The 15,702-nt window shown below is 40.6% G+C and overlaps 1 protein-coding gene across 1 annotated transcript in view; it reads right to left on the bottom strand.

Moving 5' to 3' along the window:
* DNAJC10 (DnaJ heat shock protein family (Hsp40) member C10) overlaps positions 1 to 12,490 on the bottom strand; it is a 39,206-nt gene extending 26,716 nt beyond the window's left edge. Inside the window, exons 1-8 of the mRNA XM_070422630.1 lie at positions 12,267 to 12,490; positions 10,369 to 10,717; positions 8,367 to 8,532; positions 5,857 to 5,907; positions 3,059 to 3,141; positions 2,690 to 2,821; positions 1,390 to 1,483; positions 231 to 308 (exon numbers count right to left, since the gene is read on the bottom strand). Coding sequence (XP_070278731.1) covers positions 231 to 308; positions 1,390 to 1,483; positions 2,690 to 2,821; positions 3,059 to 3,141; positions 5,857 to 5,907; positions 8,367 to 8,532; positions 10,369 to 10,572 — 808 coding nt within the window. The 5' untranslated portion in view covers positions 10,573 to 10,717; positions 12,267 to 12,490. The remainder of the gene's footprint in view (positions 1 to 230; positions 309 to 1,389; positions 1,484 to 2,689; positions 2,822 to 3,058; positions 3,142 to 5,856; positions 5,908 to 8,366; positions 8,533 to 10,368; positions 10,718 to 12,266) is intronic.
* Between the last annotated feature and the right edge of the window lie 3,212 nt (positions 12,491 to 15,702).

Genomic DNA, 15,702 nt, shown 5'->3' with positions numbered 1-15,702 from the left:
CTTAAATGTTCTCACTACAAAAAAGAAATGGCAATTATTTGACAGGATGGAGATGGTAGCTAATGCTATGGTGGTAATCATTTTGGAAGTGTATCAAATCAACATGTTGACCCCTTCAAGTTACACAATGCTATTTAATTATATCTTAATAAAGCTGAAAAAGTAAAAAAGATTGTCATTTAAAAATTATATGTCATGGTCTCTTCATAACAAAATAATGAATAAATTACCTCCTCCTTCGGAACAGAATGTTATCAGCCAGCCAATACCAGAGGCAAAAGCAGTTTGTATTGCGTTAACAAAATTTCCTTAAAAGAAAATAAAGCAAATTTCTGATCACTTGTTACTTGATAATGAAAACAGTTTTCTGAATTTTTTTTCTCTCTCCTAATTTCACCCTCTTCCAATCCACTCTGAGTAGTCAGGAATTTCTAAAAATCCTTTTGAGTATGTACAATTCATTCACCAGCTCTCCATATTTTTCCCCCACCACATAAAATCTAAATTCATTATTTCATTAGGAAACTCAAATTGGTAAGATCTACCCTTGCAGCCAGCCATATTTCTCCCCAAGCCACTAATGCATTACACATCCTTCTGTTAGAGTCATGAAATACTGCCAGTTCCCCAAATACACAATGAGCCTATGAGGCTTCCTCTTCACTTTCATGACAGATTGGGTCTGACCTCATTCCAGAAGTATTTACTAACCTTTTCCCATTCCCCACCTGAGTTTCCTTATCCTTCATGCTTCCATAAGCTTACCTTTACCATAATAGTTACTATGCTGAATTTTAATGGTTTACTAGTGTCTTTCTTGATAAATAAAGAGGTCCCTGAAGGCAGGGGCTATTTATTTTATTACTGCAGTCCTAGAATTGAACATAGTTTCAGAGACAATAAATGGTATTCAATGAATACCCTTTAGATGTGAACACCATCATTTCAAGGGTAATACATAGTAGTTAAAATAGCCCATCTAAAAACATTGAAGAATTAAAAGCCTAATATTAGAAGAGTTTTTAAACTTTAAAATTAAACTGGATAGGCATGAATTTACTGCCCGATATAGTATACTTATGAAAGCAATAAAACACTTGGTTTGCTAAACATTTAGTTGCACTTTGAAATTTGCCTTTTCCTCTAGCCCCACCTCATATCTATTTCCCATATTTTATTGTTTTAGTTTCTGTACATATATAATTCATTTGTTAAATGCCTACTATTTAGTAGTGGTCAGAACAAAACACACAATTCCCTTCTAAAAGCATCAAAAAAGTATTTTAAAATTTCAATATGATGACCAAAGTATTAATACTGCCACTGAAAAACAAAATATAAATTTCAAAGGAGCCTTAAAAATCAAGCAAATTAAGAAAATAAAATTACCTGCCCACAGTTCTGTCACTGAGCTTCTGACATGCTGCATGGCGAAGCTCACCAAACTGTCCTTTGATCTGTCACCATGGTATTTCACTGCAGCCTATTGGTGTTTTAATAAAAAGGGAAACATATTTTACTTTTCCTTTTAAAAACACCACTAAAAATAATACTTTTGATTCTTTTTTTTTTTTTTTTAACATATTTTATTGAGAGGGATAGAGAGTTAGAAACATCGATGAGAGAGAAACATCGACCAGCTGCCTCCTGCACATCTCCTACTGGGGGTGTGCCCGCAACCAACGTACATGCCCTTGACCGTACATGCCCTTGACCGGAATCGAACCTGGGACCTTTCAGTCCGCAGGCCGACGCTCTATCCACTGAGCCAAACCGGTTTCGGCTGATTCTACATTATTTTGAAAAATACAGTAAGATCTGCCTCTTAAATGTACACTATATCTCCAAATGATATACTGAAAATCTTGATTGTACAGATTTCAAGGAAGACATTTTAATAATACTATTTATAATTTCTGTTTCAGTTTTATCACTTAAGACTGGGAAAAAAGGGACATCAAAATTTTATCTTCAATGAGACAATACCTGAAAATACTTTGTAAACTATAAAGTAGAATATGCGCATATTAGTTATACTATGCTCTTTAAGATAGAAACAGAAATTGGCAATCATTTAATTTTGAAAGTCATCATTTGACCATTGAATGATGTGGGTTGAACTGCACGGGTCCACTTATACTTGGAATTTTTCAATTGGTCCACTTCGTTTTTAACTGTCTGCAGTTCAAACTCCTGTGAAGGGTCAACTGGAGATTGGGAATCCGTGCATGCAGAGCGCTCACTTGAGTTACACGCATTTAAATTTTTTTTTTTTTTAATTGGTATCAGAGAGAAAGGGAGATGGAGAGAGAAACATCAATGATGAGAATCATTGACCAGCTGCCTCCTGCACATCTCCTACTGGGGATGGGCATGTGCCCTAACCAGGAATCAAACCATGACCTCTAGTTCATAGGTCGACACTCAACCACTGAGCCACAGCGGCCGGGCTATGCATTTTTCTATAGGCGCCACTAACCTCTATGTTATTATTCCAAGGTGAACTGTAAAGGCATCTAAAAGTATTCGTAATACTCAAAATGTTTATTATGACTAGAGATGAGTTAGACAGTACCTAAAGTAAAACGTAAATACCAAAGCATTCTACAAATTCTCATCTTGTGTTTTCTCTGTATATTCTTTCTCATAAAGTTCCCCAAATTTAACAACTGCTAACTTTATCCCTTACCATCCCAGACCGAAATATGAAGAGGCTGGGGTAACTGTTCACTCCTTTCATTCGGCAAAGCATTCTATCATCGCCACAGTTAACTGCTCCAATTCGAAGTAATCCATCCACTTCTTTAGCAAAGTCTCTCCACTATGAGAAAAAGGAAACATAAGTATTTCTCTGAACACTTCCCTTGAACATTCTTCAAACTATACATACTTAAAGACTATTTTTAGCAAATAAAACCATAAATATGTGAAAATACATAATTATTACTGATAGCTATAATTGCTGTTAATAGCAAAATCCCAATATATTAAAAAACTCAAATAACAGACCAATTAGAAATAATGAAACTTTAATAATCAGGATGTAAAAAATACGTACTGTGGGAGCTAAATCATGACAGTGTGAACATCCTGCAGAGTAAAAGTTCACAAACCACAGTTCTCCAGAATTAACAGCAGCATCTAAAAGTACATGAAACCAAAACAACTTAGAACTATTTGCTGAAGTTTGTGCATAGTTTGGTTAAAAAATTTTTGTTGTGATCAGAAAGAAAAAAAGTCGTACATCTTTCATACTGCCTTTATCAATAATTTTCTGTACAAAATTTTCTATAAAAAAATGTACTTCAATTGTCAAATAATACCTTTTAAAATAAACTCTTCGAAGCCCATAGTTGTACAAGCAGCAGCCTTGAACTGCTTAGTACCATCTCACCATGAAGCTGTAAAAAGAAAGGCAGCAACAGCCAAAGCTCATGGAAGAGTTTGTGTGGGTGAGAGAAATGAAGAAGAAAAACCGTAAGAGACTGAACTGAGATTTAAGCTCTTCTATATCTGCAGCATAAGTTAAATATGGGGTCAATCAATTCTGACAGTTATTTCAAATTCTGAAAGAATGGAATAAGAGGCCTATACAATGTAGTAAGGACTCTGGGATTCAATTTAATCTTTGCCTTAAGACATTTCCTTTGGAAAACTGCATTATTTAAAAAGTATCAAGATTTTTAATAATTCAAAACATAAATATTTATTTTGTAAAATAATAGAATTGAACACCACATAATGTCTAGCCAACAATACATTATACATTATAATCTGAAATTCGTGCACTCAGGCGGGGGGGTGGGGGGGTTTCCCTCAGCCTGGCCTGCTCCCTCTCGCAGTCCAGGAGCTCTAGGGGGATGTCTGATGGCTCTGGTTCTCAACCTTCCTAATGCCGTGACCCTTTAATACAGTTCTTCATGTTGTGGTGACCCCCAACCATAAAATTATTTTCGTTGCTACTTCATAACTGTAATTTTGCTACTGTTATGAATCGTAATGTAAATATCTGATATGCAGGATGTATTTTCAGGGGTTGCGACCCACAGATTGAGAGCCGCCTAAGCCACAGGGAGTGGGCCTTAGCTGTCAGTCGGTCATCCTTAGTGCTGCCGCAGAGGAAGGAGAGGCTCCTGCCGCCGCCGCTGAGCCCAGCTTCTGGCTGAACAGCACTCCCCGTGGGAGCACTGACTACCAGGGGGCAGCTCCTACATTGAGTGTCTGCCCCCTGGTGGTCAGTGTGCATCATAGCGACTGGCTGTTCCACCGTCAGGCCAAAACCAGCTCTTCGACATCTCCTGAGGGGTCCCAGATTGCAAGAGGGCACAGGCCAGGCCGAGGGGCCCCACTTGTGCATGATCAGCGTTGGCGTGGGATGCGGGTGGTTGGCCAGCAGGAGGGACTGTGGGAGGGCTTCAGGGCTTGTCCGGCCCATCTTGCTCAGTCCTGATCTGCCGGACCCCAGCAGCAAGTTAACCTACAGGTCGGAGCGTCTGCCCCCTGGTGGTTAGTGCACATCATAGCAAAGAGTTGGGCAGCCTTAGTGTATCATTAACATATTACGCTTTGATTGGTTGAACGGTCAACTGGATGACTGGACACTTAGCATATTAGGCTTTTATTATATAGGACTAGTGGCCCTTTGCACGAAGATTCGCACAATAGGCCTTCCTTCCCCTGGCTGCTGGCACAGGTTTTCCTCTGGCACCCGGGACCCAGGCCTTTGGTCCAGCCGCAGCAGTGAGGCTTGGCTTCTCCGCTCTGGCTGCTCCCAGCCCCTCCTTTTCTTTTTTTTCCAGCTCCTCGAGCGGAGTGACCCAGGCCCCCAGCCACTCCTTGAGTGGAGTCCAGGCCCCAAGCCCCTCCTTGAGCAGAGCCCAGGGCGGGCTGGAAGCCTGGGTTGCCCCCGGCTACCCGGGCCCCCAGTCACTCCTTGAGCGGAGTCCAGGGCTGGTGGGAAGCTTGGCTTCCTCTGTTGCTGGGAGCAACCCAAGCCTCCTGCTCGCTCCAGCTCCGTGGCCACTTCCATCTTCAGTCTTCGCTCAGTGCCTATGTATGCAAATTAACCGCCATCTTTGTTGGGTTAATTTGCATAGTCGCTGATTGGCTGGTGGCCGTAGTGGAGTGACACCAATTTGCGTGTTTCTCTTTTATTAGTGTAGATAAGATAATCTTATATAAGTCAACAAAATTTATTCATTTAAAAATTTTAACAATGTAACATTTAAGATAAAAAGGTGAAGACAATTTGCTTTTGGCTAAAGTTTCCATATAATTTCACATCAAAATCAGTGAATTTTAAAATAAAGTTTCTTAATTATAGGAAGTATAGTAAGACACCAAAACATGCATACTATTCTAAGTATGTGTAACTGATTCAGGTTAATTAGTAACATGTGTAAGACTCAGTATTCACCTACATTTCAATTACAAAACACACAAGCCTATGGGAAGAATAGTTAACCCATACATTATAGACAAGGTGTATAATTTAGAATTTTATCAGCTGTTCTTTGACCTTTTGCATGATTTGTATTACACTGCATATAAAATTTGGTTTTAGGCTTTTTTTCACTTAACATAATCTGAAACGTTGTAAAAATATTTTAATAATGTGGAAAATAATGATGTAGAAAAAAGAATGATCTTGGTTCATTATAATTTCAAATGTGCCAATCAGACACAAACACACATGCATAGATGTTGAGAATATTGCTTAGTACCCCTTCCAAGATTTCAATTCATGTGATGCTGTAAAATGTGAGGAATAATTGTAGCTACTGCACAGGGAAGTCATTAAAGTTCATTAAGACAATGGAAGGAAAGTTGATGATAACTGTATACCCATAAACTTACCAAATTCTCTTCTATCCAATGTTATGATTTCAGGATCATCATCATAAATACCTAATTTTAAAAGTCCATAAAAATTATAAAATTAAAACTTCATCATAAAAGTAAATTGTCACATTTAAAATAGGTTATTTACTCTTGTTTTAATCATCAAAATCAGATTACTAAATCTCAAAGTTGAAAAATATGCAACAAACTAAGAGGGAGACCTAGAGTACACAAAAACGCTGCTGGTACCTTTAAAGAATGATCGAGATATTAGTTTCTGATATGGATTGTCATAGGTGTGTGTGTTTGTGGGATTCCCAATATTCACAAAATTTTATCTTCACAGAAAATTCCTACTATGTTTTTTTTAAACTTTTTCTTTTGAAATAGTTGTACAGACTCTCATTTACCTTTCCCCCAAGCTTCCCCTAGGTCCGTGGTCGGCAAACTGTGGCTCTCGAGCCACATGCGGCTCTTTGGCCCCTTGAGTGTGGCTCTTCCTAAGCCGTAGGAGTACCCTAATTAAGTTAATAACAATGTACCTACCTATATAGTTTAAGTTTAAAAAATTTGGCTCTCAAAAGAAATTTCAATTGTTGTACTGTTGATATTTGGCTCTGTTGACTAATGAGTTTACCGACCACTGCCCTAGGTGATCTGTTACATAGTTTTAGAACAATATCCAAACCAGGAAATTAGCACTGGTACATTACTGTTAACTAGACTACAGACCTCATTTATTTTTCAATTATATGTTTTTAATAAGTGGCATCATTTAAAATTATATTCTATGGCTTAAAGTTTTATAATTAAAATACTTACAGAGGTAGAGACAAACTTATTAAAGTAAATATAAATTTTATTTACCATAATAATTAAAACCAATGTGAAAATTTCTCATTACCATTATGAAACATCCAAATAATATTAGTGATGGATATAGACCAAGGTTCAGCAAACTTTTTCTATAGAGACCAGTTAGTAACTATTTCAGTCTTTGTGGGAAATATAATTTCTGTCACAACTACTCAAGTGTGAAAGCAGCCATAGACAATATGTAAATAAATGAACATAACTGTTTGGGCATAACTCAGAAAATTGCAGTTTGGTTCCAGACCACCACAATAAAGGTAGGATCAAAGGTAGTTATAATCTTTTTGCTGGTGGAGGGTCTTGCCTTCAATTTGTAAAAAACGCAAGACCTGTGAATCCCAATGAGATGAGGTTTGCCTGTATCCAATAAAACTTTACAAAAATAGGTGGCAGGCTAGATTTAGACTGTGAAATGTAAATTGCTAACACCTGAAATAGCTATCATGCTGTAGTGAATATACCTGAAAATAATACTTAGAAAAGATAGTCTTAAGAAACATATATAATAGCTATAAATTGAAAATATTTTAGTTGAATATAAAGGTATACTTCAATTCTGAGTCTACATTTGAGGTTAATTAATGATCTAAGACAGTGGTTCTCAACCTTCTGGCCCTTTAAATACAGTTCCTCATGTTATGACCCAACCATAAAATTATTTTCGTTGCTACTTCATAACTGTAATGTTGCTACTATTATGAATTGTAATGTAAATATCTGATATGCAGGATGGTCTTAGGCGACCCTTGTGAAAGGGTCGTTCAACCGCCAAAGGGGTCGTGACCCACAGGTTGAGAACCGCTGACCTAAGAGAAACATTAGGTACTTGAATGCTCCCTCTTGCCGTGATACCTGCTTACTCTCCCTTTCCCTTGATTTTTATTTTTTATTTCTTTTTCTTTTTTTTCCCTTTGGTTTTTAAAAAATACATATTTTTATTGATTTCAGAGAGGAATGTAGAGGGAGAGAAACATCAATGATGAGAGAGTCACTGATTGCCTGCCTCCTATACACCCCTCCCTGGGGATTGAGCCCACAACCAGGCATGTGCTCTGACCAGGAATCAAACTGCGACCCCCGGGTTCGTAGGTCGACACTCAACCACTGAGCCACGCCAGCTGGGCTTTCCCTTGATTTTTTACCATCTCTGCTCTTACCTTATTTCTTATTCCTATCAACATTGTAAACAATTATTAAAGATGGCATTTCTACTGAAGTGACCACTATTAAACTTAAAAAGAAACTAGCTTTTCTTGGAAAATATGATGCTGTAAAAATCTTGAAAAGCTTCAATATTTAACTTTTTTTTCTTTCTTTTTTCTTTAAATTTTTTAATTGATTATTACATATGTGTCCTTATACCCACGTTACCCCCCTAACCCCCCCCATTTAACTTCTAATGTAAGTATTTTTAAATTAAACAGCAAACCTTATTTTACAAGCATTTAACAAGATTATGACCCAAATACCTTCATATCTGTTCAGATAATAGCTACCACCTGATTTTCCTTTTGAATAACACTCTTATGTTACATTAAAAAGAGTCAAGGTGAAAACGTATTAACTACATAAGCTAAGTGGTGAAACAAAATTAATTTTCTGAATTTATCCAAATAAACAATCATTTCATAAGGTATATCATATTATCTTACCAAAATCATAACGATAATAATTCCAGCTTTCATACTGGCCTCCTTCTTGATTATCTGCAAGTCCCTTTTCTCCGTATTTGTCATACTTTTTTCGAAGATCTTCATCTTTGAGTACTTCATACGCTCTATTTATTTTTAAAAAATCACTATGTGCATTTGGGTTATTCTATTAAAAAACATTAGATATAACATTTATTTCAGATACATAATCAAGTATCTTCAGAACCTGTATCTAGATTTAATTTAATCCTGAGATTTTGGGGAGAATAGATATCCAAGTTAGGAGAAGTAGTACAATATGAAGTGGGTTATCATGCGTTAAAATAAAAAAGGATTTTTTAAGAACGGCAATCTTAAAAAAATGAGAACTGATGCCTCAAAAGTCTGATTGATAGATGTGTTTATACAATGTAAGTCATTCCTTCTAAGAAATGCAACTGAGAAAAGGCCAACTTATGAACCCTTGAAAAGCCTTTGTATTTGTTAAGCGTTATCTGTTGCCCCTAAAACAATACAAAGAAATTTGTAGGTTATTTTGCTATTTGAGGCAAAACTAATATATTAACTAAATAAAAAGTATGTGCCCCAAGTAATCAGATAATTACTAGTAAATAAAAACTAGTATCAGAGTAACGACTTAAAACTGGATTGGAAATAGTCCTTATTTGTTACTGGTTCAATTGGTTTTTGAAGAATGCTTTCATCCAAATAATACTTAGTTGTAGGTCTACCATTTTTCATATGGAAACAAAAAAAATCCAATTCTGAAATTTCAAAGAAAAATAAAAATCCTATAAATAGAATACAGCCCAGCTAGTGTGGCTCAGTGGATTTAAAAAAAAAAAAATATTTCATTGATTTTTTTACAGAGAGGAAGGGAGAGGGATAGAGTTAGAAACATCGATGAGAGAGAAGCATCGATCAGCTGCCTCCTGCGCACTCCCCACTGGGGATGTGCCCGCAACCAAGGTACATGCCCTTGACTGGAATCGAACCTGGGACCCTTGAGTCCGAAGGCCGATGCTCTATCCACTGAGCCAAACCGGTCAGGGCAGCTCAGTGGACTTAGCATTAGCCTTCACTCCAGGAAGTCACGTTTGACTCCGTCAGGGCACACACCAGGACTGGCTTTGGGCTGATCCCCAGGTGGGGTGTACAGGAAGCAGCTGATAGATGTTTCTCTCCCTCTCCCTTTGTCTCTATCTAAAAATCAATAAAAATGTGTTAAAATAGCAGAATATAGATTCTGGGGAAAGATTACCAAGTAATGAGAGTTTTAGAAAAATACTGATTCTAGTGCTCAGCTTAATGCAATCAAAATAAAATAATCCTGTAAAAAATTCTATCTAGAAAGTAGAAAATTAGAACCTATCTTTCTCCTTGATGAGTATCAAATCTCAATAAAAAATTAATTAGATGAATTATAAACATATCAAAAGGATTAAAATTAACTCAGTTTTGAAAGATTAAATTATGGGACACAAAATCAAATATTTATGATTAGAATGAACTAGATTTGGCTGTTCTCAAGTTTTACTTAAAATACTTTCTGACTCTGGTCTTAAACTTGTGCATGGGAGAAAATAGTGAAATAGTAATAGCATGCTATTAATAGCATGCCATTTTTACCAAGACATACTCTCTAACTTCTACGAAAATAATTTTTTTTTACTGCTTTAAAATACTTGATCTTAACCTACTTTACTAAGAAAACTACTTCACAGACATTGCCTGCTTTGGGATTAACATCTGTAGTAGAACTGTTGGAAATTTAGTTTTCAAATTAAGAGGTAATTGCAGTTTTGGTACTGACATGTCTAAATATTGTTCTAAACAGACACTTTTGCTTATTGTGTTTTTAATACTTAAGTTGAATTACAATTTTTGACATGTGAATGTTCTTAAGCATTTTGAGCACATATTATTTAAACTAATTTAAGTAGATACTCAAAGTTACTAACATGCATTAGTGAGACATGTTTAAAAAGAAATTTTTACCTACCGGGTTTTTATCAGGATGAAGCTTCAATGCTAACTTCTTGAAAGCTTGTCTTATTTCTCTACTGCTTGCAGTTTTGGATACTCCAAGTAAACTGTAAAAATCCTGATCTGTGTCCACTAAAACAACCATATACACTATTAGAAAGCAGAGAATGACCCTTTTCAAGTCTCCGACATAGTCATCTTTATTTAACCAGACTCCCATTCTTTTTCTTATACAAGTTCTGCTTTAAGTGAACATTAATATACACCGCTGGTTCCGGTTGATGTAACATGCAAGGTTGAGAACTTCTGTCCACATTACTCCACGGGTGACTCAAAGATCATAAAATTGTCTCCCAAATGTTAATCTAAAGAGAGGAAACCAAGTAGTTAAAATACATTAAAACAAAACACCCCAAACCCAGCAATAATACTACTTATTAAATAACATGGTCAGCAATACAATCTCCATTAAATAGTGAATCAGAGTGAGTGCCCCGGGCTCTCTTATTTTGGGGCCCCTTTCGCTGCTTCCACATCCAGGTATGCAGATTTGTGACATCACCCAAGAGATGGAGGTACACGGTGAAAGCTAGTGCGTGGTTGTGGCTAGCCAGAACATTTTATAAGCTCAGCAAATTGTTCTGTTCAGCAGCAGAAAACAAGGCGGGGGGGACTGTTCCTTCCTTTTTCTCCCCTGCTCTAAGCATTGCCCTTTTGTAATACCACTTCCTTTTTGGCTACTGCTTCACCTCTTTAACGCTATCCAGCTTTCATTTGAATCAGATTTCACTTGTAGGGAATATCCTTTGGGGGATGGGGACCAGAAAGGACAGGTGCCTTCCAGGGGGTCTGTTTTGTTATACAACCCTTCCAAAAATGGCAGCGAATTTTTATTGTTATAATAGACAACTTCCATAGTAGGCCGTCTTCTCCCGAGTTTTCTCAGAAGGTGCTTACAGTACATAGAAGTAGAGACTATTTTATAAAAGTAGAAGAAGAATGACTACAAGCTAACAGTGTGACTTTATTGCAAAGCTTACGTTTGGTAGAAACACAATTAGAGAAAGAAAAAGAAGGAATCAGTTATCAGACAGGCTCCCTGGTGGTGGGGGAAATAAGGTCAGATCACATCTACTCTTGTACACTTTCCTCCCAAAGATCTCATGATGCTTAGAAAAAGCTAACCTTCCCACGCATCCTCGGGTTCTTTCCTCGTTTAACCCTCAATGTCCACTTAAAACTGTTGTCCTGACCTGTGAATCACTTCTAACCCCTCCTTTTCATGCCACCAAAAAGCACCTTTGCAAAAGACAACGATGTATATGTACCAATATCCATACTAGATCACAGCGATTAGGAAAAAACAGAGCATATTCTCAAACGCCGCTCGAGCGGCCCGAGCCCCGCAGGTCCCGGCGGGGGGGTGTGTGCCGGGCGGGCTCCGCGCCGGGCGGCGGCGCAGGTGGAGGCGGCAGGTAAGTGCACCCGGACGCCTCCCCGCAGCTGCCGCTCGGATGGGCAGGCGAGGAGCGGGAGGAGGTGGAGACAGCGGGGGACAGGACGGTCCTCGGATGCCGGTGGGCGAGGTCTCAGGCCAGAACGGGCAGAAAGGAGCCCGAGTAGCCGAGCTAAAGGGAGGACCTGGAGCAAGAGGCGGGGAGCCGCTGGCGGGGAGCAAGGTGGTGTGTGCAATGGGAAGGCGGGGAGCAAGGTGGTGTGTGCAATGGGAAGGCGGGGAGCAAGCACACAAGGAACCGGCCGCCGAGCGACCAGGGCTCGAATCCAGGCGCACGGCGTCCCGCCCTCCCTCCCAGCGGGCCCGCGCGCCGCCGGCTGCAGCCCGTGCCCACCTCGGGGCTGCGGGGTCGCCGCCCCAGCTCCTCCCCCCTCCGCCTCCCCCTCGGCTGATCCTACCGGCCGAGCGCCGCGGTGCGGGCGGGAGGGAAGCGCGCACTCTCGGGCCGCCGGGCCGCCGCGCTCGGGATGGGGAGGTTGAGCCGCCCGGGCAGCAGCGACGGCCACCTCCGCTCGGCTCCGCACGCCGGTCTCCAGCGCGAGCGGGGCGGGGCCTGGCGCGGGGCACTGTGGGAAAGGCGTGGCCGGCTCGGCCCGGGCGGACCCGCACAGGCCTGGGGCGGCGGCGGCGGCGGGGTAGGGAGGGCGGCGTATGTTTAGGTTGACGTGGCGGTCGGCGCGGAATCCGGCTCCGGTTCCAACCCGGAGCTGAGGGACACGCTCTAACCGCAAAGTCCACGCCTCCCCCCGCACTTCTGGGACCGGCGCTGCCGGGGGCCGGACGCAGGCCAGCGAAGCCCGCCCCTTCCGGCGCCTGTTGCTATGGTGACGGGGAAACCCAAAGGGCCCTCTGGGCTGGCGATTTTCCGGGGATGCAGTTCTTAAAGGGAAGGCGGGGCTACAGGGGATTGTTCTGGTTGGTGGGTGGGTGGGTAGAAGGGAATTTTTGCAAAAAAAAGGGAAAGCTTGGGCCCTGGCCGGGTTGCTCAGTTGGTTAGAGCATTGCCCCTATACACCAAGGTTGAGGGTTCAATCCCTGGTCAGGGCACATGGGAGAATCAGCCAATGAAAATCAGCCAATGAATGCATAAGTAAGTGGAACAACAAACTAATATTTCTCTCTCTCTGCCCCCCGCCCCTTCTTTTTCTCCCTTGAAAAAAAAAGGAAAGCAGGTAGGGAATATATGTACATTAACACTCACACACATACACAGGTTCATATTTGCATATATATGAAACTTTGAGTTTACACCAAAACTTCCAGTTCCAATATAATGTCACAGGAGTCATTCCAGTTTTCTCCCTTCTCCAGGTGTAGCTCCTTTCCCTGACAACGAGAAATCTGGTTCCCATTATCCTTGCTTTCTATGTACTTAACTTTCAATTCCCCCATATGTAACCAATCTCCCATTGCTGGTGCTAGCCCCTTTCCTGTGCAGCTGCCCTCTTCATCCTGCTTGGGTTCCCACACTTTATGTTGGGCTGCTCTTCACTCAGGTTCCAACCTATGTCAGGCTGCCTTCCCACAGGGACACCATGAATAGGCTCCAACATGCAGTCACTCACTGCCCTCTCCCCCCTTCCTTTACCTCTGCCCAATGTGGGCACACTCCGCACCTTGGTTGGACTCTGACACTGCCCACCCACCTAATGGCTTTTGGTTTGAATTATTCAGGATGAGGAAGGGTTGTGATTATTTTTAAACTAGAGGCTCAGTGCACGAAATTCATGCACGGCATGGTTCCTAGGCCGGGTTGGAGATCAGGGCCAATCAGGGCCTTCTGGCTGCTGGCCAGGGCCTTCCTTTGTTCCATGCTGCCCCCTGGTGGTCAGCGCCTGTCATTGCTAGCGATCAAACTCCCGGTCTCCTGGTTGAACTCCTGAGGGGACACTTTGCATATTAGCCTTTTATATACAGTGGGGCCTTGACTTACGAGTGTCCTGACTAACGAGTCTTTTGAGTTACGAGCCGTCTCTCGGCCAATTTTTTGCTTTGAGTTACGAGCTAAAATTTGGGTTATGAGCCAGCTGCAGATACCCCACCGCTAGTTGGCACAGCAAACGTCACAGTGAACGCCACAACATCAGCCCAGCATCACGTGTCTCACTCGTTCACTTTTTGATTTGACATACGAGTAATTTGAGTTACGAGCTCTATCACGGAACGAATTAAACTCGTAAGTCAAGGCCCCACTGTATATAGGTTACTATTTAAGCTACTGTGGGTGGGCAGTAGCAAATTTCAGAAAACTGGCTAGGAGACCATTGTAATGGACCAGGTGATAGATGATGAGCTTGGACTAGGGTGGCGTTAGTTCATAGAGAAATGAACAGAAAAAATAGAAGGTAATATGTATAGGATTTGGTGAGGAATTGGTCATCATGGGGAACAGAAAGATATTTGAAAGCACATTTCTACTTCAGATACTTGACATCAGGACTGTCCACTTGGTTCAGGGAAATCAAAGCCTTGCCAGCCTCAGTATAATAATTCAAAACTTGATACACTGCATGAAATATGTTACAACAAAGGGACTTCTTTGTTTCATTTTTAGTTCCAGCTGGAGAATTGCTACTCATCTTTTGAAACCCAGTTCATGTTTTTTTCTGAAAATGATTTTCTGTAAGCTATTCAAGCAGATTTGATCAACCATCTTCTATTATTGCATTTATCATACCATAATATAATTACATTTCATTGGTTTGTCTACTATAATGAATTCTTTGAGATTAGGAATAAATTTTTATTTTATTTTTTTGCTTTGCAATATTCTAAATATTGAATGCATTAAAGATCTGCTTCAAAGTACAATGATACAATGAGACCTTATTTTCTGTTATTATAATTTGGGCCATTTCAAACAAACACATTCCTTTGAAGACTTCTGGTCAAGATGGTGATGTAGGTAAATGCAGTACTCACCTCCTCCCACAATCACATCAAAATTAAAACTAAACTACAGAACAACCATCATTCAGAACCACCTGAAACCTTGCTGAATGGAAGTCCTACACTAGGGAATTAAGGAAGAAGCCATATCAAGACTGGTGTGTGTGTGTGTGTGTGTGTGTGTGTGTGTGTGTGTGTGTGTGTGTGTAGGGGAGGCGGAGATGCAGAACGTGCTGGTCCCACACCCATGTGTGCAGATAAAAATCAGGAGAGATTTTTGTCTTCCTCAGCCCCACACCAGGCCCCCCATCCAGGGTTCCAGTGCTAGGAAGAGAAGTCCCCACAACTTCTGGCTCTAAAAACCAGTGAGGCTGAGGAAGACAGAGAGCTGCTGGAGTCCCAGTCACTCTGACTCCCTCCCTCTGAGTTCCAGCACAGGGGCAGCAGCTTGAAAAGCACCAGAGGCATATGGGGAGGAACTGAACTGTCCAGTGCTGGCAGAGGCCATTGTCCCTTTGATGAAACCTGTCTACCCCCATATCCTCCTCCCCTGCTCCACCCTCCCCCCCAAATCGAATTTTATTTACTTTTCCATCAATGCCTAGTTAGGGCAGTGCTTGGCATCTATTCAATACATGCATTACAATAAACTGAAGACTCAGTATTTATTGTATGCAGAGAGGAAAGAATAGTTCTTTGTTCCTAAAAGTCCTTATTGTCTGGCCTCAGGGGGGAAGACGTGGAGAACACACCCATTCACATGTAGAAATATACAGTATTATGTTGAATGAGTGATTTAAACAATATATTTCATAGGGACTCAATTTTGAACTGAAGTGCTCAAAGTAGAATGAAAGAACATTATGGGTGTTTCTAAATAAAGAATTCCTTAACAGACGTGGAATTTTAGAACCAGGTAGAAACTTTAAAGTTCCTTAAACTCAT

Source organism: Myotis yumanensis, unplaced genomic scaffold (genome assembly GCF_028538775.1).
Source record: "Myotis yumanensis isolate MYYU_CA2020_CCGP unplaced genomic scaffold, mMyoYum1.0.hap1 SCAF_8, whole genome shotgun sequence".
In the NCBI taxonomy this organism is placed as follows: domain Eukaryota; kingdom Metazoa; phylum Chordata; class Mammalia; order Chiroptera; family Vespertilionidae; genus Myotis; species Myotis yumanensis.
Note: the sequence above shows the minus strand (reverse complement) of the source record. Positions and strands in the feature narration are given on the sequence as shown.